Source organism: Mobula hypostoma, chromosome 11 (assembly GCF_963921235.1).
Source record: "Mobula hypostoma chromosome 11, sMobHyp1.1, whole genome shotgun sequence".
Taxonomy (NCBI): Eukaryota; Metazoa; Chordata; class Chondrichthyes; order Myliobatiformes; family Myliobatidae; genus Mobula; species Mobula hypostoma.
Genome location: NC_086107.1, coordinates 54,606,740 through 54,631,762, shown reverse-complemented (window position 1 = coordinate 54,631,762; position 25,023 = coordinate 54,606,740). Strand labels below are relative to the sequence as shown.

Here is a 25,023-nt window from a genome sequence, read left to right as displayed (position 1 = left end):
AGTTGATGACTTTTCTCTAAATGTTTTAGGCTTTTCAAAGAAAGCTGGCAAAATTAGGAAGTTTCATGACATTGACACTTTAGCTTAAAATTGATAGAATCTTTATTCTAATGTCTACTTCAGGTTACAGGTAAATACAAAGTGCTGTCACAAAGATGTTTCAAAGAAAACAATCAGTCAACATAATTTACAGCTAGAACATCTAATAACTTATCTTTTGAAGTTGGTTAATTGCAGGCAAAAAAAAGAGACCGTTCTCTGAAAATCAGACAATTATTCAGTACAAGTCACTAAGGCCTGCTGTTTTTCTTGCTTTCTGCATCAATGCTCGAAGCTGGAACTGTTTGCGAGATAGGAGGCGTACATGCTGTAGGGAGAAGAGAGTAACATTAATGTCAAAATTCATTACTCCTGAAAGACATCTGGCTAAAAGCTGTTCTGTAATCAAATTATTAAGATCCAACATAAGTGTCAGATCAGTTGTCTATAATTTTTTTTTCCTCTGGTCACCGTGGAGAAATAAGTTATGAGCAATGGATCATAGCTTTAAAGTTGGATACAGAATATTTCTGGATCATTAATGGGTTTAAATACAAAAACACATTGTCAGCAACACCAAAGTAGAAGCAGCAGTACAGGAAATTGTTAAATTCAAAGCAAACTGTGCCATTTAAAAGAATAGGAAAGTCAGTTATTGAAGATACAAGTCCAGGTGGTCTTCAGAAACAAAGGGAGCTCGATGAATGAAAGCCTTCACTGAAAATCATTAAAGGTCAAAGGAAAAACTAGGCAATATTCATTAAATCTAAGAACATTCAGTACAGTGCAAAATTCCAGTAACATTATAGAGAGTTGAAGATTCTTAAGGATAGAATCATAACATGGAAATAGGCCCTTTGGCTCAACTGCTCCAGAGTGACCAAGGTGCCTATTTGGTCAGTACCACTCTAAATCTTTTCTATTCATGTACCTGCCTCCGCCTACTGTCAGAAAAAGCGGGGTTTAAAGATTTACTAGTAATATCTTTAAACTGGTAAGTCTTGCAGTGAGTATACATGGAGAATGGGAGGAAGACCAAGACTAAGGATCATGAGGAAATTCACCCAAAAAATAGAAAGACCAGGGAACTAGCTCCAGGAATGAAAAACAAATACTATATATTCTCTCATTAGTGCATTGCTCATTGCCTCAAAGTGCCTAATGCCAGACTGATTTAAGCTATGAACTGTCAGTTAATGATAATTTACATTCACAGATAATAAAGAACTGATGACTAACCCTCCTGTTAAAAATATTGTAGCTAACTATAGAAAGCCCAAACTTAAAATAATCAATTCCATTTGGTATTAAACTCAGAGCTACTCACATTAAACTGAATCTCTAGGCTATGCTCAGTCACAACAGGTATTTACTACACTGGACTCTTAACCTAGTAAAACTGCAAAAGGCTTTGCAGAAATCTGAACTACATCTGACAGTAAACTCTGGAAGGTAACAATGGAACAGCTCAATAAAAGTTTTTGGCATCATCTTCAACACAAAACTAATGAATAGGGTGCTGGGGATGAAATTTCAGATCTTGTTAAGCAGAACTTGCTGCTCTGGATTAGGTTCATACAGCGAAGAGATTTTAATAAAGTTGAAAATTTTAGAAATAAGGATTTCATGGACAAGAAGGTGAGATGGGTAAGTAACCAGTTAGAGATACAATCCTCACAACTGGGCTCACACCATATTGATTAGAGATCTGGGAAATACTCAACTGCTCACATTACTGTTAAGGGTTGCTAACATGCTGGGGCTGTTCTCAGGAAAGTAATGTGGACAATTAGGAAGTCATTACCAGAGCCAATAAGCAGGGAATGGAATACGACCCAAGGTGCATCTATTAACACATCAATTCAAGCAATCACCTTTAAGAAGACTTCCAAATCAATGACATCTCGTCTCAGAGCTTCACCCAGGTAGAAAATGGTGTCCTCAATGGCATTCTCCTCTGCATAAAGATTTAGGATTTGTTTGTACAGTGGTGCTGTTGGCACAACAACTTCATCAATGTCATTATTTTCAGACTGGTTCTCCATTTTCTCCAGTGCAACACTCAGCTCTTCATCTTTCTTCTTCAGAGCTTCAATATTCTTGTCTACATCAGACTGGGAAAAGTGACAGGTTTTGAGTCATTAAAACTTCATACAGCTGGAGGAATGGTTTTTATTAAAGAAATCTACAGGGTGGATACGCTATTTTGAAGGAATACAATTTACAAAGTACAGAGGCAGACTCCTGAGGCAATACTCAAAAAAAATATTCAAGCATGATTGTGCTACGTTATGCCTAATATTAGTCCTCTATTCAGAAATTATTTCTGAGGATGTTTAAAATAAAGTACTCCAATACAGTGATACATGAGGGTGAAGGATAAGTAGAAAGATTAGGAGAGGACGCAAGACTGATAGGGCAGGTTGCCTTGACGCACCTGTGCCTGGCAGTTTTCCCATGCTAACTCCGCAATTCAATATGCACACGATGGCAGATACAGCAGCTTGAAGGCTCACATAGTTTCTGAAAAAACTCCAATCTGAAAACTTGAAACTAATTATAAACATAACTATCCCTGAACCAAAGATGGAATCTGACCTTTAAATGTAGGTCAGCAAATGCACCATTCAAATGAGGCTGGAGTGAAGCAGAGGTGTTTGATGCACAGCTCAACCAGCCTCTGCTCAGCAATTTAGGAAATGACCCCAGACTCCATTACAATTTCACAAGGCTCAGAGACATGTCAGATCCACATGTGTCTGCCTGTTATTGAAGGTGGTGTAGGCATTACAGCTACCCAGCATTTCACCACAGAAACCTCTCGAAAGCATTTAGGCTTTTTCAAGTCAGAGTGAACATCCCCACAATTAACTTACAAATTTCTATTAAAACAAATGAGTCATTCCATAATGATGAATAAATTTACAATAAAACAGGAGGTCAGAGGTCATTCACAAAACAAAGATGAAACCAAGTAAGCTTGGTTAAAATCTGGAATTCGGTCAGTTTGGTGGAGCTGTCATCAGCAGATCCATGCTGAGAATCAACTTTACCAAACTCTGTCATTTCCAGAAATACACTGCCTACCCACAATTCCAACTACTTCTACTACTTCGCTAGGATTACTGAGGAAGTGGTATTGATCTTTAGAACATGTATGGTTAAAAGCTGATACAAAACAGGTTTAAATAAAAAGGATTAGGTTAATATTTATCTTTCTGGCAAATTTAAGGTGATACAAAATAATGAGGTCCATTATCATTCTGTTATATAATAAGAGCAATCCTTTCAGGCAACTCAGTCTTACCATTTCTTGATCCAGCTGACTGACCATCATTTCTAGTTTCTGGTGCCCTTTCTTCAGGTCCTCCTCTGTTCGTTTGAGGGCATCAAGTTCAGCTTGAGCACGGTCCATTTCTTCTTTCATCCGCCAGCGCAGTTTATCGCTAACCGCAGAGATCAACGAAGCGCGGATTGTGTCCTCACCAATGGTGTTGTCTCTGCCAGGACCTGCAAGACAAACAGTATGAGATAATGAGATAGCTTGAGAACGGCATCATTTCCAACTCTGAATTTATTACTACCAGTTAGCAGTCTTCATTACACATATGTACTTAATGGTATGAGTGTTAACAAAATACAATGTGTGCAGGGTAACAAAAGCAGCACAGCAACATCGGAAGAATACCTGAATCAGCTGTTGAAAAACAACAAACAACAGCAGGCTTTCAGTCTTCACCTACGATGCTGTGTTTTGATTAAAAGGTTACACTACACTGTATTTGTATTTTACTTTCCATTTAAGGTTTTATATAAGGTATAAAAACAATCAGCATTGTAGACCTGCTCTGGTGTTAGATTTTCATCAGCAAAAATCTTCGCAAACTTATCAATAGTTCGTAATCAGCAGACTCTAAAAATTTAATACTGTGCCTTTTCTTAAATTTATCTAACCAGCCTGCTGAATATTCATAGTAACCTTCAATTTTCAGTTCGTCGTGATAGAGCTTTGCTTGTTTCAGCATCAGCGTACTGTTAACTGGCATATGTTCATTCCAACGCAGACATCCACACTCTTTACACGATCAAGATCTTCATTTTTCACTTTATGCAGTTTTTCTATTTTTCCATTAACTTCTGTTACTTCTGTTCTTTACATATGTGAGGTTACTTCTCAGAACTGTGGTGTGCAAAGACCTGTGCATCGTCTGGGAACCTTTCCTGTGCCTTGTGGAATTTTCCATTTGTAACTTCATGTAAGGACTCAAAACTTTTGGATTTCGGAGGTTTTCGGATAAGGGATACCCAAGCTCTCCTTCTCTTAGAATAAAATTTATAAACTGTCCAGAATAAAATATGTACATTGTCCTTGAGACTTGGAGCAGATTTGATTCAACCACTTTGATCCTTTTCCTTTGATCCTTTTTTGATCTTTTCAAGATTCAGGGAAGATGCATAGACTAAGCCAATCTTTTTTCCTGCTGCAGTTACATCCCCCAAAACACTTCAAAGGTCTCAGTGGAAATTTGTAATCTTTATCTTTACTCTTTTACAAACGACAATGAAGTTATCCTGAATACGTGAAGTTTGTTGGAAGTGGCAGATGTGAGAAATGGAAAAATACAAGTCGTGACACAGCCATTAACAGAAGTGTTTTAGTTATAAGATGGTGAATTAAACTAAAGTGGTTAAAAATACTCTACCATAAGGCCAATGGGAGAAAGCAGAACATTATCAATAAAATTAAAAGCATTGGAAAAAATGTATTCTAAATGGTATTGGTTAAATTTCAGATTTTGTAATAAAATATCAGTGGACTCAAAGAATGATTGTTTCCCAAACTGAAATAATGAGAGAAATTGAATTGCCTCAGCTCCACAGTTTTATATTTTAATAATTTCTAAGAAATACATTAAAATGATTTAAAATGCCAATCAGAAGTTCAGGGGAATTTAATTTGGGATTCTGATATAGCATTTTGTATCATACAAGAATGAGAGGTAAATTTTCCACTGCTGAGCAGTTGCTAGTAGCTGTCTGCAAACTTTAAAGAGTCAGCAAAACGTAGAAGATTCCTTTCTGTTGAACTTAATAGGTCTCTAATGCATGATCTATTAGAAACTAGAGGTCAGCTAGGATTCCTGATCCTGATATAGCCCAGTGACATTAAGAAGCTGAGTTGAATGATCTTAGTTAAGCACCAATCAGAATATTAAATAGGACTCTATGCTCCTGGACTAAGAGAGGGTGGTGTGAGAGATGGGTTGGGGGGGGGGGAAGAGTGCAGGGGAGGAGGGAGCACTAAGGTTTCTTACTCTTGATTACTGTAATGATTTTTGCAAGCAGTGTGAATTTAGTGGTGGACAGGAACAGGTTTCATTGTGATGCCATAAATCAGCAAATAGTGAGTCAACATTTATTCATAAGCTCACATATGAGTATTGCACATTTGCCAAGATACTGGAGTGATGCTAAATCGATGGAACAGAAGCCTGTGCTGTCTGAACTTCTCTGCCATGCCCAGCAGACAAGAATAGAGCAAGTGCACTGTCCTGAAGTCACCTGATATAAAATATTACATTCCAGCTTTTACAGGACAATATTTCCAAACGCCCGCAAGCAAAAAGAAAATTAAGTGTATGTTCTCACCAACACCTGCAGCAGAAGATTGGCTGGAATACGGATGCTGTTGCGTAGTCCCTGTGGTCGGAGGATATGAACCTTGAGGAGGATAGGGAAATCCTGGAAATCCACTGGAAGCATGAAAGAAAGAAAACCAAGTATCAACGCACAATGACGTACCGTACTTGTAAGAAAAGTCCAACACTGGCAGCAAACCGAGGCTGTTACCAGCTGCCAGAGGAACATCGATACAAGGAAACAGCAAGGCATCTGGTCACATGGGCTTCTGCATCACCATTTTTTATCCATAATAAAAATTACAAACATTGAGTAATTGGAAAAGACCTTTTAGAAAGAAATATGTTCAACAGTATGACTGACAATTAGTTTCTTCAAACGTAATGTTTAGTTGTAGCTTGTAGAATCTCCCTCAGCAGATGCTAGATCAGATATAAAATATGAATTGCAAGTAGCATCTATAGATTTACAACATTTTTTATTGTAAATAGGAAGCAGACTTTCCTGACAAGGCTAGTAGTTATTGTGACTCCTAATTATTCTAGTGAAAGTGGTGGTAGACTTTATACTTGAAGTACTGCAGTCCTGCTGGAGGTGCTTGTACGGGTGGTTCAAAGTTCAAATTACTTCATTATCAAAGTATGTATACTATATTTGGTGGCAAAAATAGGAAAACAGATTATTATCTGAATGGTGGCCGATTAGGAAAAGGGGAGGTGCAAGGAGACCTGGGTGTCATTATACACCAGTCATTGAAAGTGGGCATGCAGGTACAGCAGGCGGTGAAAAAGGCGAATGGTATGCTGGCATTTATAGCAAGAGGATTCGAGTACAGGAGCAGGGAGGTACTACTGCAGTTGTACAAGGCCTTGGTGAGACCACACCTGGAGTATTGTGTGCAGTTTTGGTCCCCTAATCTGAGGAAAGACATCTTTGCCATAGAGGGAGTACAAAGAAGGTTCACCAGATTGATTCCTGGGATGGCAGGTCTTTCATATGAAGAAAGACTGGATGAATTGGGCTTGTACTCGTTGGAATTTAGAAGATTGAGGGGGGATCTGATTGAAACGTATAAGATCCTAAAGAGATTGGACAGGCTAGATGCGGGAAGATTGTTCCCGATGTTGGGGAGGTCCAGAACGAGGGGTCACAGTTTGAGGATAGAGGGGAAGCCTTTTAGGACCGAGATTAGGAAAAACTTCTTCACACAGAGAGTGGTGAATCTGTGGAATTCTCTGCCACAGCAAACTGTTGAGGCCAGTTCATTAGCTATGTTTAAAAGGAAGTTAGATATGGCCCTTGTGGCTACAGGGGTCAGGGGGTATGGAGGGAAGGCTGGGTTCTGAGTTGGATGATCAGCCATGATCATAATAAATGGCGGTGCAGGCTCGAAGGGCCGAATGGCCTACTCCTGCACCTATTTTCTATGTTTCTATATACAACCTTGAGATATGTCTCCTTACAGACAGCCACAAAACAAAGAAAGCTAATAGAACCCATTAAAAAACAAGACCGTCAAACCCCCGATGTGCAGAAAACAATAAATCATGCAAACAATAAAAAGAAAGCAAATAATATTCAGAACTGAAGTTCATGAAGTGAGTTCACAGCCATGAAGCAGGTCATCACTGCAGCCGGTCTAGGAGCCTGTAGGCTGCAGGTCGCAGCCTCAGTTCAGCGCAGAGCCGAGTAAACCTTGCAGGCAGCGAGCTAAACACTGGCCCGTTCCTCACCTCCAGCCCCAACACCCTGACCTTTCCAAACTGGCCAGGCACATAAACAGTCCAAGCAGCGGGTCACTCCTCACTCTCGGACCCAAACCCTGTTGCCTTGATTTGGCCCATACCCAACCTTTCCAATCTGGCCCTGCACGTAAATCGGTCAAAAATCAGTCAACAGACAGCAACTTAGGAAATGCATCAGTGCAAACAGAGGTCACAAAGTGACGTTAGTCTTCTGTCTTTTCTTTAACTTGTGGAGACAATACCGACATCTTGACTAAAACTTTTATTGTGTGTCATAGGTGGTCAGTAAATAGATTTATTTCATGGTTAAGAATAAGAAACTATGCACTTATCATCTATGCAGCCCCACATTATTCCTGGGACTTCTTTAGACCAAAGCAGAAGTGAGCAGATGGGAGCCTGCAAGTTGATACAGAATTCAATGACAGTAGGTTCAGTGCAGAAGACAAGCAGCAGCATAGTACGGAGTAAGTAAAGACTTTTGGATTAAATTGTATTTATTTAAATATATAAGGACTGACAGGTAAGGTGGATGAACCCAGAGGGTGGAAAGTTATGTGAGATTAACAGAAGAGGAGGACTGGCAGCTAAATGTTCCAGGTATAGGCAGAGGAAAGAGACGAGGGGGGAGTTGCATTTATGATTAAGGAGAATCTCACAGGAATAGTCCGAGATGAAGTTATTGAGGGGATTACTAGTGAGACTTTATGGCTGGAGCTGAGAAATATGTGGCTGATCAACATGCTGGAAGTGTACTAACAGTCACTGGGAATTAGAGGAACAAATATCCAGGGAGATTTCAGAAAGTTGCAAGTATAGTAGGGGCTTGTAACTTTCCTAATATAGACTGGGACTGGCATAATGCTAAGGGCTTAGATGGGTGGAATTTATTAAGTGTGCTCAGGAAGCTTCCTCAGGCAATATACAGAAGGTCCTTTTGACAGTATTAAGCAGGAACTAGTAAAAGATGGAGTAGGTTGTTTGCGAGCAAATAGATGTCTGGCAAATGACAGGCTTTTAAGTGAAATGTGAGTTCCAGGTATGCATATCCCAGTTATAGTGAAGGACAAAGCTGGCAGGAGTAGGGAACCCTGGATGATGGATATCGAAACTCTGGTCAGGAGAAAGGAAATACAAGTCAGATTCAGGCAACTGGGATCAAGTAAGTCTCTAGAGGAGTACTGAGGAAGCAGGAGTACTACTTAAGAAATAAATCAGAAGAGCAAAAAGGGACACGAGATAGCTTTGAAAAAGAAATGAAGAAGAATTTGAAATTATTTATCGGCAGTGCAGATGGTATTCAAGAATTACAAATGGGATCTTGATCAAGTAAGTAAGAAGCCCAAATAAAATATAATTCAGCTAGGGATTAGGTTTGTATTTTGGGAAGACTTCAGTGAATGGGTCTTGGCGAGTGTTGTGGAACAGAGGGACCTACAAGTATATGGTTCCCTGGAAGTGTCACAAGCAGACAGGGTGGTGAAGGCAGCTTTTGATTTGGAATTTATCAGTCAGGGGTTGGAACGTTACACTGCAGCCGTACAAGATGTTTGTAAGACTGCATCTGCAATATTGTGTTCAATTTCGGTCACACTATGAGAGTAAGGATGCTATTAAGCTGGAAATAGTGCAAAAAAATTACAAAGATGTTGCAAGGACTGTGTTAGAGAGGTTGAACAGGCTAGGACATTACTCATTGCAGGGTAGGAGAATAAGGGGTGAACACACAGGTGTATAACATAATGATTGTGTGAATGCACGCCCCAGCGTTTGGGGAATCAAGAACTAAACTATAGAAGTTTAAGGCAAGAAGGGAGAGATGTAATAGGAACTTGAAAAGCAACCTTTTCATCCAAAGGATGAAATAAGGGAGCTGCCAGAGGAAGTGGATGAGACAGGTACACTAATAATATTTCAGAGATACTTGGACAGATACATGGATAGGAAAGGTTTAGGAAGACATGGGCCAGACACAAGTAATTGGGACTAACTAAGATGGGCATCTCAGTTGGCATGGACCATGGACATGTTTCCACAATGTATCACTCTGACTCTATGAAAGCAATTTTCATACTTCAACTCAACAGTGCTGTGGGAGCACCACCCTTTCTCCCTGTGACACCACTTCCAGGGGGCAATGTACTTGTACTTTAGCAGTTCAAAGAGGTAACTTACCTTCTTTAGGGATAACAGGGACAGTGACGAATACCACCCTAGAAGTGATGCCCGCACAACAAGATGTATTTTTAAGGGAAAGGCAATGTGGCCATAAAAATTATACAGAGCCAATGAAGAGGAATTTCTTAGATTAAAGAATCAGAATTACTACAGCAGAGAGTGTCTGAGTGTTCCTATTCTGAAAGCTGATTGTTGTGATTTGCCCTCACTTTCACTGCAAACAACGCCACAAAGATTGCAGAATATCAGGCACATGCAATCTTAGCAGTACGTATGCAACTCCTTTGGGGTTTCTGTCGACCTGTGCTCGGCTTTGTATGTTTTCTCTCCGCTTGGTTCTGGAATGCTAACTTCAGGCTCAGATTAACATATAGCAAGACAATTATTTCCAGCAATTCATTAATTACTTTATTAAATTAATGCGAGCCCAGCCTCAGCTAGAGGATCATCACACTGTTTCGGTCCTGTTCAAGTACCACGGAACTTTTACATCCATCTACATGGATAGAAGGAACTTTAATACCTAACAGTAGCAAAGAATATCAACCAAGCTAACATGCCAAAATGAAGCATTTAAATGAACACATAAAGAATGTGCATGTTATTTATACCATTCAGTGTGAGTGTTCTGGTAAATACAAACCGTACCCAGTGTTGCTATGGCCCGACGGGTATGGTGCTACTCCAGCTGTCATTCCAGGCATGTAGGAAGCTGAAATGAGAAAGCAAAGCACGCAAAGATTAATGGTGTGTTAAAATGGCTCAGTTAATCATGTGCATCCTTACAATATCATAAATACTGCTAAAGTTACTCAGAGAAATTCTAGGGGTTATGTATTAGACAATTATGCAGTATTCATAGTTGAAAGTCCCTTTCTTTCCTTGTTGATATCATAGCTAATTTATCACATATAAATATTACCAATCTAAGCAGAATTATTCGGCACAATTTATTTTAATACTGCTTGATAATCCTTCTGGAAATTTTGTCAGTTCCTGCTGGAGTCCATTCATAAACCTCTCAGCACAAGACCAATGCAATGGGCTGGATCGTCTGGCCAACACTGCACTAACTCCCTATACATATGGCAGCTTCTACTCAGAAAGTGGGGGTGTATCAGAGTCCCTCAATGAGCGATGAACCACTGACTTTCCGACCACTCACTTGCCAGCCAGCCAGCCGAGTTAGATCTCCTGACACTTCCACTGATGGAGTGGCTGCCTCCTTTTCCAGCACTTCATCATGCTTCTCTTGACCTAACTGCCGTAAGTTAGAAGGCCTCAGATAATTGATGCCTCGCAAAAGGAATGAGACAGTTACATCGGATCACTATACTATATTCTGAAAGATGCTCATGGATTTGGAACTGCCCCTGCAGAATCAAAAAGACACTGCATCAATGTAGTGTTTAGGTAGGTCTACTGACACAGGAAATCAGGGAGATGGCAATGGAGATGGGGGTTGGTGGGCATTTAATTACAGAAAGGTGATCGGGGAATAACTGCAGTAAAATCTGATGAAAGCATCATATCTTGTGAATTAATGTTTCCATCTTAGACTGAGATTGATTGAGACTGCTTACTCATCTATTTAAAACTACAACACTCTCTATATATTCATCTAACTAATATAAAACAAGGTTTCTGGGTTGTATTACTGATCATTATAATAAGAAATGTGTAATGAAAACCACTGGCTGAGATAATATGTTCTATAGTCTTTCCCTATCCATTTATTTATTCAGTCATTACAACTGATAATTTATCCATTATAATACGGCTTAGAATTTCAATTATGCAGTTAGACATAGTTGAACATAGATACATTTGTTCCTATCCTCAAACTGCAAATTATTTTGCAAAATTTGCTGAGCATGACATGTTCTCTCCCTTACAATGAAGGTGAATATTGGTATCACTGTTGATGGATGGTCATACAATTTTGTTAAATGATCCTAAATCTGATGCTAAGAGCAACAAAATTTGCCTGAAATAATTGTTTAATTTGATTTTTTTTCTCTTTATCTTGAGGTACCAAGGAGTATATCTCTTATGTAGCTCAAAACAACACTGCTTCTCAGCTTTCCGATCTTAATTTTACCAAATATTATGGAGTTTGACATTTCGGAATTACAGACTTAAACATGGACACAAATCTTTATGTGATCAGATTGAAAAACAGCAGTTAGTTTCATCTAATTTATTTAATGTCATTGGAACAAAACACTAATACTATATCACCCAGTTAGTTTAGCAGTGTCGATGTGTCAATGCCAACCAATCTGCTTAATTCAGTTGGGAGTTCAGCACGATTAAACAACGGCAAGCGGCACAAACTGTGGGCACAGCTAGTCAGTTACTCCAAATCAAGACCTGTAGATACCGAAAATCTGAAAACACTCAGGTCAGTCAGCATCTGTGTGACAGAGAGTTTAACTTCAAAGAAGCATTGTTAAAAGAGCCATGGCATTTCTAGCATTACTTCATTACAGATATTTCCACTGGCCTTTCCTTCCTTCCCCTGCAATCTCTATAATTTAATAACTTGTTTTTTCTTTAAATTTTGTCTAGTTCTGACAAAGAATCTTTGACCCGAAAGTTTAAGGGACATTTCTTTCCCTTAGTCAATGAATAGTGGAGCAGATGTAAATCATGTGATTTGAAGGAATGAACAGTACTTGGATAGTTAATGCCTAATCAAGAAGTAAATACTGTTTTGTGCATGGCAAGTCATGTCTGATGAAAGTTCTTAGAGGTTTTCAAAGAGGTAACTGAGAGGTAAGGCAGTGAATGTAGTCTACATGGACTTTAATAAGGCCTTTGCCAAGGTCTCACATGGCAAGCTGATTCAGAAGGTTAGGGCACATGAGACTCAGGGGGAGCTAGCAAGGGGTGGGGGGCGGGATTCAGAATAGGCTTGATGATTGGAAGCAGAAGGTGATGGTTGAAGGTGATTCTCCAATTTGAGGCCTGTAACAAGCAGGGTGCCCCAGGACCTATGTTAATCATTATTTATGTAAATTACTTGCATATGAAAGTATTTGGCATAATTAGTAAGTTCTCTTACTAGTTACAATAAATTGCAGCAATCTTGATCAGTTAGGGAGATAGGCGAAGAATAGCAGATAGATTTCAACTTAGGATAATATAGAAGCACAATGCCCTTGAACGGAAAAGTCTACAAAATGTATTGGATATGGCCCAGTCCTTCACGGTTAATGTCCTCCCCATCAATGAGCACATCTACACAAAGCGCTATCACAGGAAAGCAGCATCCATCATCAAGGACTCCCACACTGCACCACCCAGGTCATGCTCTCTTCTCGCTGCTACCATCAGGAAAAAAGTACAGGAGTCCTAGGACTCATACCACCACATTCAGGAAGTTATTATCCCTCAGTCATCAGGCTCTTGAACCAGAGATGATAACTTCACTTGCCCCATCATTGAAATGTTCCCACAAACTACAGACTCACTTTCAAGGACTCTTCATCTCATTTTCTCAATGTCCATTGCTTATTTAAGTATTATTATTTCTTTTTTCTTTTGTATTTGCCCAGTTTGTTGTCTTCTGCACACTGGTTGTCTGTCTGTCCTGTTGGGTGTGGCATTTCATTATGTTAACTATTATGGTTCACACATTTACTGAGTATGCCCGCAAGAAAACAAATCTCAAGGTTGCATATGGTGACACATATGACCATAAATTTACTTTGAACTTTGAGTGAGGTGATTCATTTTGGACATTAAACCAGGGTAGGACCTATACAGTGAATTACAGAGCACTGAGAGGGACCTGGAAGTACAAGTGCATAGTTTGTTGAAAGCAACCATGTAAGTAGACAGGGTGGTGCAGACGACTTTTAGCTTGCTGGCCTCATCAGTCACGGCCAAGTTAAGGAGTGGGGATGTTATGTCCACTTATATAAGCCACTGGTAATGCCACACTTGGAGTATCATATACAGTTTTGGTCACTGTGTTACAGGAAAGGCATTGCCATGCTGGAGGGGGTGCAGAAGAGATTTACAGGGAAGCTGCCTGGACAGGAAGACCTGGGTTATAGGAAGGTTACAAAGTGCCAAAATAATCTCATGTCAAGAAAAATGTCTAGTCACATTAGGGCTTCATTTGCACATGCAGGTACTGAATGGTGAACCCTATATAGTTCCTTGATACAAAGCCTAAGCTTAAGAGGTCATCTGCAGCCCTTGATGACTGACCTTGTTAGAATATGGAGTATACATTTCTTGCATTATCTTTCATGGCCTCATTTTCTTACAATGTGGGACGAGTTTCAAAAACTATATAAATTTATGCTCTAGTGGTGAATGAACTTTAGTGAGGGTACTCTCAGTTAACTTACAAATGTAAAAACAAAAGATACATATTCGCGGGTTTAAATGGATCAGATTTAACACTTGAAAAAGTTACTTACTGTTTGGTGGCCCTGCGGCTTGGTACTGAGGGTAAGTTGGAGGTGCAGCTGGCCTCGAAAAGACTGGAGGCTCCTCCCCAAACATGACGATCATCACCTGGATCAGCCCATATAGATCAGAATGTGGCTGGATGAGAAAAATACAGCATTAAATCTCCACTGAAGCAACACCCTGATGCTCTCGATTCCTGATTCCACACGGAAATATGAACAGAATGTCATTGAATCAATCTGCAAATGTGACTGGTGCAATTTTCTTCCAAATTCCCCATTTGAGTTCTTGTCCTGAAAGCAACTCTGAACAGTCTTTCAAATCTCATAACTTAAAAACCTTTTGAGCAGGCCCTCAGCACTCTCAAAGGAAATACCCACACTACTGATTATTCTGGGCCTCACGTCACAAAGATGTGCTAATGGGCGTAAGAGCAATGAAGCCTTGATGAACAACATTTCCACCACGTTTCGCTGCTCTTTTTGATTTTATATTTAGTGATTTTGGTTGCTGCAGAACACTTACCCAGTCTTCCCATTTAAAGACTGTCACTTCTTTTTATCCTTGTTACCAGGACACTATTCCTGTTCCAGTTCAAGTGGAATGCAGCCCCTTCTGGCTCAGAACTGGTGACAGTGTCTCAACAAAAATAGAACAATTCTTTCTAATGCATTAAAGAAAAATTGCACCCTTAACCCCTTAATCTTCACTGGTACTACTGTCATTTTGTAAATTGGCCCTGAAATGTGTGATTACCATTGAATCTATGCCCAAGAAGACTCAGGTCCCATTTCGGGCACGAGATTTTGGTTTAAGAGGTAATTGATCTGACTCGGGAGGCAGAGAAGGACCTATTCCCCATGTCCTTCACTGAGCCAGCTCTGCGCTCAGTCATTTCACCAGGTACAGTTCCTCCAGCACACTCCTGGAGGTCTTAGTCTCAATGATCTAAATGCCCTCTTCCATTGGAGAATGGTAACCCAAGTTCACTCACAACACGCTGGAGGAACTAATTCTTTAGGATTCTTGAAATTCTGGCTTTACATGTATTCACAATGTAGTTAAACAGTGACTGGGTTAGAGTTGCGCTGGGACTCACTTTAGTGGCTGAACCGGTTCGCTTTCTCATTCCCTGTCGACTAAAGCACTCAGATTTCCACAAAATGATCAGTACTTTCCTGGCAGCCCCTCTATACTCATCACCAACAATAACAACATGGTCTACAGAAAGGAGGTGCAAGGCAAATAACCTCTTCCTCAATGTCAATAAGATAAAGATGATTAGCGACTTCAGGAGAGCTCGCACCACTCACACCCCTCTTTAGGTCTGCGGCACAGCAGTGGAAACTGCGTGCGGTTTCCAACTCCTGGCAGTGTACATCTCACACAACCTATCATGGTCCCAGAACACATTCTGTACAATCAGAAAAGCTCACCTGAGTTGGACCGCGCACATCTATTCTCACATTGTTCTGCTGATGCAGTAGAGAGCATCCCAACAAGCTGCATCACCGTACGGTAAAGAAACTGCACTGCGGCGGACTGAAAAGCTCTACAAAAGGTAGTCAAAACAGCCCGACATCACTGGCACCTGCCTACCTGCCATCAAGGACATATATACAAAAAGGTGCCGGAAAAGAGCCAGTAACATCATGATGGATCCCACCCACGCTGCTCATGATCTATTTGTCTCACTCCCATCAGCGAGGAGGCCACGTAGCATCCATGCCAGATTCAAAATCAGTTACTTTACCCAAGCAATATGGCTGATTAACACCTCAACCCACTAACCCACTCCTCTATACCCCCAAGCACCACTATTTTATCATTTTCTATCAGGCACCTTATGTACAGACACTCCTGTGCCTAGCGTCACTTTATGGACATACAATCAATCTACAAGTTACCTTATGTATTTATATTTATAGCAGAGTCCAGTTAATTGGGCCGCCAGTTAATCGGGGCAGCTACTTATTTGGCACAACTCTTAAAGAACAAAAACTGAATCGCGAAAATAGTCAGGTTTCTCTTCGTTTTATTGGGACACTAAACTGCTTAATTTTGGCAAGAGACTGCTGGGAACAGTTTCTAACTAGTGTCAGTCATGTGCACTTGTGTGCCCATTAGACATAAGACCATACCTTGATTGAACAGGTTTTAAATAGCGTCAGATGCTTGCATTTGTGTTCAAAAAACAGCAATTTGTCATGATAGTTGGTGAGAAATAAGACAACTCCAACTCAGAACTATTTTGCTCACTGTGGTTTCAAGCATTCAGGATTGGAGATAGCAGAAACAGCCAGGAGTGGAAAGGAAACAATTTCACTACTTCAACAAGTCAAAAACTATGAAGAGTTTGAAGGTATTGACACACTCATCTTATACATAACAATTAAAATGAAGATTTGGAGGATGCAATCATTGAAAGCATTGTATGAAGGCAGTCTATTATCTGCACTGATTTTGCTCATTTACAGTCAAAAGAATGTGACACAGATGAATTCCTCCATCAACTGGTACTAGGAACTAATACATAGTTTATAGTCGTGTAGTAGCATTGGTAGTGTTCTAACTTGTTTTGTATTTTATTTAAATACATCATTTGTCATAATTTGTTACTCAATTTGTCTTTTTTATACATTTTTAGCCATTTCCATTAAATTTTAGTTAATTGGGGCAGCGGTTTAATTGGGCCAAAATGTACTGGTCCTGGTGTGTTCCAATTAAATAGAAACTATACGATTGTGTTTATTATTATTATTATTATGATGATGTTCTTTATCTTATTGTGGGTTTTTTTTGTGCTGCATCTGATCTGGAGTAACAATTAATTCATTCTCCTTTACACATGTTCCAGAGATGTCATTTAAAATCTTGAATCCTTGTATCCAAGAATCCTCAATCTAACATCTTCCATCTTTAACCAAGCCGGCTGTCAGCCTGACACTCTCTGGAGGCAATCCGCTAACATCTACTTTTCCAGAGATCTTGGCTGCTAATATTTTCCTCTTCTGTGGAAGATAATTGCCTTATTTAAAATCTGTGATACTCACATGTTTCCACTCGTGCAGATAAGGGAGGTAGATTTTCCCATTGGCATCAACATGTTTTCCTGTTTTGATCATCATGGTGCTGGTGGGTTTTACAAAGCAGATTGGTGGGTTGTAAGGGTAGGAGTCCAGCAACCAGAGACAGACGGGGATATTGTACATATTGCCTGCAAAGATAAAGTAGTCAAACAGCTTTATTGCTTCCAAAATAAACTGACAGCTCATTTAAAGGGGTGAATACAGTAGGTCAAGATTGGCTTCAACAATAAATTAAAAATAAATATGACTAATTAATATTCCAATGCTGGTCCATGAATGAAACACATTGGGCTCAATGTGCTTAGACCAGAATGACGTCTCCAAAGATCCGTGAAGTCTTCTCTATTTCTAATTCCAGCACTTCCTCTCAACGATGCACCCAGAAAAGAAATAACAGGAAAGCCCCTGCAGACAGATCATGATTCAAATCCACCCAGTAACACATGCTGGCAAGTCAAGTTAACTCTCAGGTCCGCTCAGCCTCATGGTGCACAGAATTCATTCTCCCTTCCTTGATACGGTTAGAACTTCCTACTAACCACCTCCAAACTATAGTTTTCAAAGAGCATGAATTGAACACAGAGTTGATTATTGTTCCAAAGTTTAACTTCCTACTTAGCTGACATCCAGATGTGCCACCTATTAAATATACAAACACGCTTGATATTCCTGGCACATCAGAGGAAGGCGCGTTTTGCTGGTGAACCCACAACCAGATCATAACCGAGAGTCCAGCGGGGTTTCTAGAACATAGGTCCGAGAGGCAAAGCTTACTTTTACTTTTGATTACAACTTAAAATTTTCTAGTTTTTAAAAAAATAATTATTTTTGATTTATAAATGTCTTTAGAGATATTTAAAGCTGTGACAAGTCAGCAGCAGCTTTGACAGAAAACAAAGTCCCACTTCCACAATCGCTCATAATTCCTTTCTTACCTCTGTAGCTAACTGGGATCGTCCCGGTGAGACTCATTAGCTCCTGTGAATTACCATTGTTGAATACTAAAACCAGAAAGGGAAAACAAAGTCAACATCTCACTCAATCACAAGTGTTTATGGAAAAGACACTCAGCTTCATCAGTATGTAATGAAACCATGCCCCCTGGTGCAGCAAAGAACATCAGCATGAGCAGTGGTAACACCGAGTGTCAGAGCAGCTCATGGTGAGAAGCTGAAAAAGCTTCCACATTTGTGACCCAGTTTAACTCACATTTAAGAGCAAATCAAGTGAATACTACAACAGAACATTGCTTTTCAATTTATACATTTCACATTTGATAAATGGCCATAAATGAGACCCACTGAACTATTCCAAATGGAATAGATCTGTATGACGGAAGTTCAAGTACACACAGGAAACACTGAAAGTTATTACACACAAATACAAACAATAATAATTCATGTATATAAATGCAGGAAAGAAACAACCAAAGATATTGAACTCAGTAAGGTAATCCAGTAAAATGGGGAAGATGACAGCCTATGAATTATACCAGCACTTTGAAACCAATGTCAGTACATTTCAATTGCCTTTACTCCTGTTTTTTTTAAAATCACAACTCAGTTTCACACAATATGAATATCCCTAATTGTTCCTCAACTGGAATTGCCAAATAAGGCAATTAGTTCAAGAGAAAATCAGATTTGTGTAATAAATCACACAGTAGATGGTACAGATGAGCCAAGGACGGCGGATTTTCATGCCTGAAAGAAAGTGAGTACACCTGGCAGATTTTACCACCCAATGGATTCATGCTAATCAAAATTTGTTAACGAATTTAAATTGCACAGATGCTGTGTCGGAATGCAAGTTCAAATTAGGATTTGAAGAGTAATGTCAATTTAGCAGGAAAAATCACAGAGAAACTTAAAGGAAATAATTCTGAAGGGGATGCCCACGCACTACATGCACGTTGCACTCCCCCCACCACAGAGTATGCACGAGGCACTGCCTCAGGAAGTGTTGAGGAAAATAGTATCAGTAAAGATTTTGATAGACAAAGGGTTAATATTGGCTTTTTGAGTATGGAAACCAGTTTGCAGCTTGGTTTGTTATAGATCTGGCCTTGGCTTTTAGCAGACATGACTCTTCAAATAAATACTTGCAGTTGATTATCTTGTAAGAATTAGACTCAAGGATGAGACAAACTGTTAATACAAAGTTGTACACAGGACTTAATTTTTGAATTTTGACTGCTGCTATGGGTATGGCTTATCACAAGAGAACTGCATGTGAATCTTGCTTATCTTTTCCAATTCACAACGTTAATTGAACAGCCTTTGCTTTTGCAATGGATTTGTACATGCATAAAAGGAGCTGCGCTCTCTGTATTATTTGGAGTTCGAAACACACTGTTAGAGGCTCCACTCTAATTTACTTGCATCAACCTTGATCGAATTTCCTTAGGAAATTAACTTCCCTAACGGGAAGGCAGCACCCCCCATCACAGATCCGGACCACTCAGCCATCCCCTCATCTCACAGCTACCACCAAGCAGGAGGTACAGAAGCTTGAAGGCCCACACCACCAGGTTCAAGATCAGCTACTTCCCTTTTCCCAAATCAACCTGAGTACAGCAACACTATCATCACTTTGCATCACAAGAGACTGTTCTACATAGAACTTAGAAACATAGAATAGTACAGCACCGTACAGGCCCTTCGGCCCACAATGTTGTGCCGACCCTCAAGCCCTGCCTCCCATATAAGCCCCCACCTTAAGTTCCTCCATATACCTGTCTAGTAGTCTCTTAAACTTCACTAGTGTATCTGCCTCCACCACTGACTCAGGCAGTGCATTCCACGCACCAACCACTCTCTGAGTAAAAAACCTTCCTCTAATATCCCCCTTGAACTTCCCACCCCTTACCTTAAAGCCATGTCCTCTTGTATTGAGCAGTGGTGCCCTGGGGAAGAGGCACTGGCTATCCACTCTATCTATTCCTCTTATTATCTTGTATAATTTATGTTTTGTTTTCCTTGTGAATGCTGCACAGCTGATGCTGCCACAAGCAAGCTTTTCATGGCACATCCTGCATACTTGTACTTGTGCATTTGACAGGAAGGTCAACTTGGCAGCAAAGTTTGTGCAAAATCTTTATAAAACATTCACTAGGCTGCAGACAAGATCATGTGACCAATTCTGAGCACAAAGCATTAGAAAATATTGAATATATTGTGGGATACATAATGCCCTACAAGACATCTTTAAATGTATATATGACCATATATTTTGGGTATATATCTCAAGAATGGTTGAAAAGAGATAAATATTTAATGAATGTTTGCTGGTGGCTGGTAAAGACCCTTACTAGGAAATGGTTATCACAGGTGAGTCCAACTTTAAATGTATGGATGGAAATTACAATGGACATTTACAAAATGGAGAAGATAACAGCATCTGTTAATCATAAGTTGGAACAATTTTATTCATACTGGAAAAAATGGTTTAACTACATAACACCTCATAGGCCTGATTTTATTCTCACAAGTCCATGAATATGTTGTAAAAAAAAGATCACTCCCTACTCTGCATACAATTTTCTTCTTTTGATTGTTCTTTCCTTCCTCTCCTTTCTATAAGTGTATACCCCAGATAAATATTATGTGGAGATTTGTGACAAATATGATTATATGATATATATGTACAGTATCTAAAACACATCTTATGGAAAATTTGATGATTAAATTCAATAAAAAAAATTACAAAAAAAAATTTAAGGCTCAGAAACAATGCAGAGGAATGGCTTAATTATATGAAGGGATTGATATCACTCCTTACAGCAGTAACAGGAGCTGATCTGTTCACAATTACACTGACAGAACAAATTAATTGTCACTGCATGGGGAAAGAGCCAAGCAGTAGACTTAACTGGGCCATTCTTCAAAAGCAGGCTGCCACAAATCACTGATGGTGCAAGTGGTCTCTCTTGCTGTGTGATTTTAATCTGCCATTTTATAACTGATTTTGAAATTGTGAAAATAATTCAGAAGACAAGGGTCAACATATCCAAGATGTGAGTGTTCTTGAACTGCCTCTAGTTAAGTTAAACCTAATTCTCAATGCTTGAAATTCCACGCTTGCATTAACTGAAAATTATTTTTAAAGTGCTTTCAAAACACTTCTTCCTCAAGTTTGTTACTTTACAAAACTTGTTTTTTTTTACAATTAAGATACAAGTAATATACAATCCCACTTGAGTGATCAAACTTGTAGTGAGGAAAAAATGCTTTCCTTGCTGATCTACAGGATGTGACTCATTCACGTGGTACTAATGGTAATTTCTACATCCTGTGCACAAATTGTTTAAAAGATCAAACATATCTTGCCAAAACTCATTAAGAGTGGTGGCTCCCACTTCATCAATAACCACAGATATTGTTAAATTAGTTAAAAAGAAAAATGAGACATATACCAAAATTGGATCAGGCCCTTGAGGAACAGAAGGGAAGCAGGACAGAATCAAGAAATGCTAATGTCTAAAACGTGCCATGAAACTTCTCATGGCAATTAGGATTTGGGAGAATCCCAAGGTATTCCATACGTATATTAAGAATAAGAGGGAAGATAGGAAAAGAGAAGGGCCACTCAAGACAAAGAATTTATGCGTGGAGCCAGACGAAGTTGGTAGGGGCTTTACTGAGAACTCTGCATTAATATTCATAAAGAAGAACAACATAGATAGTGGTGATATCAGGGTGGGGTATGTTAATATTCTAGGGCATATTGATGCTAAAAGACTAGTGTTAGGTGTCCCGAAAAACTTTAAAATGGACAAGACCCCATGCCTTGATGGAGCCTGCCACAAGATACGGGAGTGAGACGAGGGAGGAGAATGTTGGAGCTTTGAGAGAAATCTTTGTATTCTCTTTAGCCACTGGCAAAGTCCCAGAAGACTAGAAAATAGTCAATATTGTTCCTCTGTTTAAGAAGGGCAACAGGGATAATTGCAGGGAAATTACTGGAAAAGATTCGCAGGGACAGGACTCTAACTTGGAAAAGCATGTAGTTATTAGGGATAGTCAGTGTGAGGTCCTGTTCACAAGTGTGAGGTCCTGTTCACAAGTTAGATCTGAGCTTTTTAAGGAAGTGACAAAGACGATTGAAGGCGGGGCAGCGGATGTTGTATACATGGATTTTTGTAAAGCACTTCACAAGGACACTCTTGATAGGCAGGTCCAGAAAGTTAAGTTACATGGGATCTAGTGAGCTGGTAAACTAGATACAAAATTAGTTATAGAAGATAGAGGATAATGGTGGAGGAGAGTTTGTTCTGACCAGTGACATTCTGGAAGGATCAGTGCTAGGACTTCCGATGTTTGTAATATTGGACAAAAATGCAGGAAGTCTAATTAGTAAGTGGAGGTGAGGATGGTTAAAGGACACAGAACATATGGACCAGCTGGAAATTTGGGCAAAATGTGGAAGACGGAATTTAATCTGCACTTTTGCGAGGTGATACATTGTGGAAGGTCAAATACAAGAGGAAAGTATATAGTAAATGGCAGGACTCTTGGTTACATTGACATCCAGACTGATCTAAGGGTCCATGTCCACAACTCCCTGAAAGTGGCAACAAAAATCAGCTATGGTGGTAAGGAACCCGTAACAATTGTCGCCTTTGTTGGTCAGGCCATCAAACATAAAAGCTGGCAAGTCAGGTTGCTGCTGTATAAAATTTTGGCCAGACTGCATTTATAGTCTATGTCCAGTTCTGGGACTTCTGGTCTGTGTTTTACCTACAGAAGCAAAAGCTCTACAGCAGCAGTGGTCTCTCTGGCTCTCCACTCGACATTGCACCACCCAGACAACAGCAATAGTAACATCCGTCAGCTGTTTATTGATTACAGCTCACTGTTCAACACCATCATCCTCTCTGTACTAATCAATAAGCTTCAAAACCTGGGCCTCCTGTCCCTCCCTCTGCAACTGGAGCCTTGACTTCCTCCTCGGGAGGCCACAGTCAGTGCGGATGATCCTCCTCACTGACAATCAGCACTGGCTCGCATCAAGAATGTGTGCTTATCCCACTGCTCAACCCTCTCTCTCCGAGTGTGTAGCCAGACAGCACTCAAACGCCATCTCTTCATTCGCCGGTGACACAACTATTGTTTGCAGAATCTCCGATGGTGATGTACAACAACCGTGCACTCAACAGCAATAAGACCAGGGAATTGACTGTGGACTTCAGGATGGGGGGAGCCAGGACATAACACCTGTCCTCTCTGAGGGTGTAACAGTGGAAAGGGTGAACAGCATCAAGCTCCTGTGCGTCAACATCGCTAAAGATCTACTCCGAGTGCAATTATGAAGAAGGGCTGCCAGCAGGTATACTTCATTAGGAGTCTGAAGAGATTTGGTGTATCACCAAAGACCGAACAAATTTCTACAGGTGTACAGTGGAGGGTGAGCATTCTGACTGATTACACCACTGTCCAGTATGGAGACACCAATGCACAGGATTGGAAAAAGCAGCAGAAGGTTGTAAACTCAGGATTCTAGCTTCCCCACCATCGAAAACATCTTCAAAAGGCAATGACTGGAGATGGTGGCATCCATCATTACGGACTCTCACCACCAAAAGCTGGCTGGTAATAGGCGAGTCAAATACTTTCTCAGGCTGGGAATATCAAAATGCTAGAGTGCAGAGGTCTAAGATGAGATTTAAAAAAATAAAGATTTGTGAGGCAAAAGTGTTTTTGTAACACAGAGACTGGTAAGTACGTGGATTGCATTGCCAGAGAAGGTGCTAGAAGCTCATAGGAAGACAATGTTTAAGAAGCATTAGATATATACATGAATAGGCAGGGATTAAAAGGATATAGTTGTCAAGCTTCATTGTGAGGGGTTTTGCGTGAGTTTTGATAAAGATTTTGAAATTGTGTCAATCTGCAAGACGCTAACAATGTAATCCAGAAGAAGATTCTAAAGGTCCACAATTACAAGATGCATTGATATTCAATGATTTACACAGCTCCTGGGTCACTTCAACTCATTGGCTTAAAGATAACGCATAATCGTCATGCCACAAGTCAGAATTACCATGACTGAAAATCAGAGATTGATTTTGATTTCTCCCCAATTACTCACCGTATGAATCATTCACGGGCTTGAGGTCTTTATAGGTGGAGGTAACATTTAGGATTTCTCGCACGGTGAGATCCCTGTATTTATACTTCAAAAGAAAGAAAAAAAGTCACAACAGTTCTCTGCTTGCTCCTGCTCCCTCCTTCCGCCACCGTCCCTACCGCTCACTCCAGTCCAGCCTCACACTCTTCCCCCACCCCTCCGTGCCTTTACTCCTACCGCACTTTTCTCAAGCCGCCTATCAACATCGCCCTCTCCTTACTTTCGACACCATTTTCTTCAGCACTCCCTCGGCTATCGCCATCGTCCCAACTCCCTTCGCTTTGTTTACTCTTTCTGCCCCTTCTGTTTGCGTTTCCTTTTGCTTCCGCTTCCGATCAGGCAGATCCCAACCGGAAGCACTCAGCTGATCATGCGCGATTCGGGTATTCTGGAGGGGGGCCCGGGAATGGGCGGGACCTTGGGAACGGACAGGATTCGTCAATTGGACACACTGATGGATGGCGCCGCCAATGGGAAAGGAGCTCTGGCTGCGGCTGGGTCCCCAATGGGACTGGGCTCCCCCATTGCGTTAGTCCAGGTTGGTATTACTTGGTAATACAGTACAGGAACGTTTGCAGGTGATTTGGCCTTTCGCTATCTGTTGAGCTATTTTAACTGCTTGTCTCAGAAGTGCTGTCCACTGCCGCTCTCCAACTGACCTGGCACACTTCGAGCACTTTTGAAAGGGTGCATAGGCAAATCTTGCTCCATTCACGTTATGCAAAGCCATTATACTTTATACTTCATTGATTCCAAAGAAAATTTGTGTCACAGTA

The 25,023-nt window shown here is 40.2% G+C and overlaps 1 protein-coding gene across 1 annotated transcript; it reads right to left on the bottom strand.

Moving 5' to 3' along the window:
- Positions 1–93: 93 nt before the first annotated feature.
- tsg101a (tumor susceptibility 101a) lies at positions 94–24,597 on the bottom strand. Its single transcript, XM_063062094.1, has 10 exons — positions 24,468–24,597; positions 24,209–24,293; positions 18,055–18,120; positions 17,084–17,247; positions 14,039–14,165; positions 10,251–10,314; positions 5,689–5,792; positions 3,347–3,549; positions 1,914–2,153; positions 94–367 (listed from the first exon to the last, which is right to left on the bottom strand). The coding sequence occupies exons 1-10, from the start codon at positions 24,507–24,509 to the stop codon at positions 278–280; spliced, it is 1,185 nt and encodes a 394-aa protein (XP_062918164.1). The 5' UTR covers positions 24,510–24,597; the 3' UTR covers positions 94–277.
- Between the last annotated feature and the right edge of the window lie 426 nt (positions 24,598–25,023).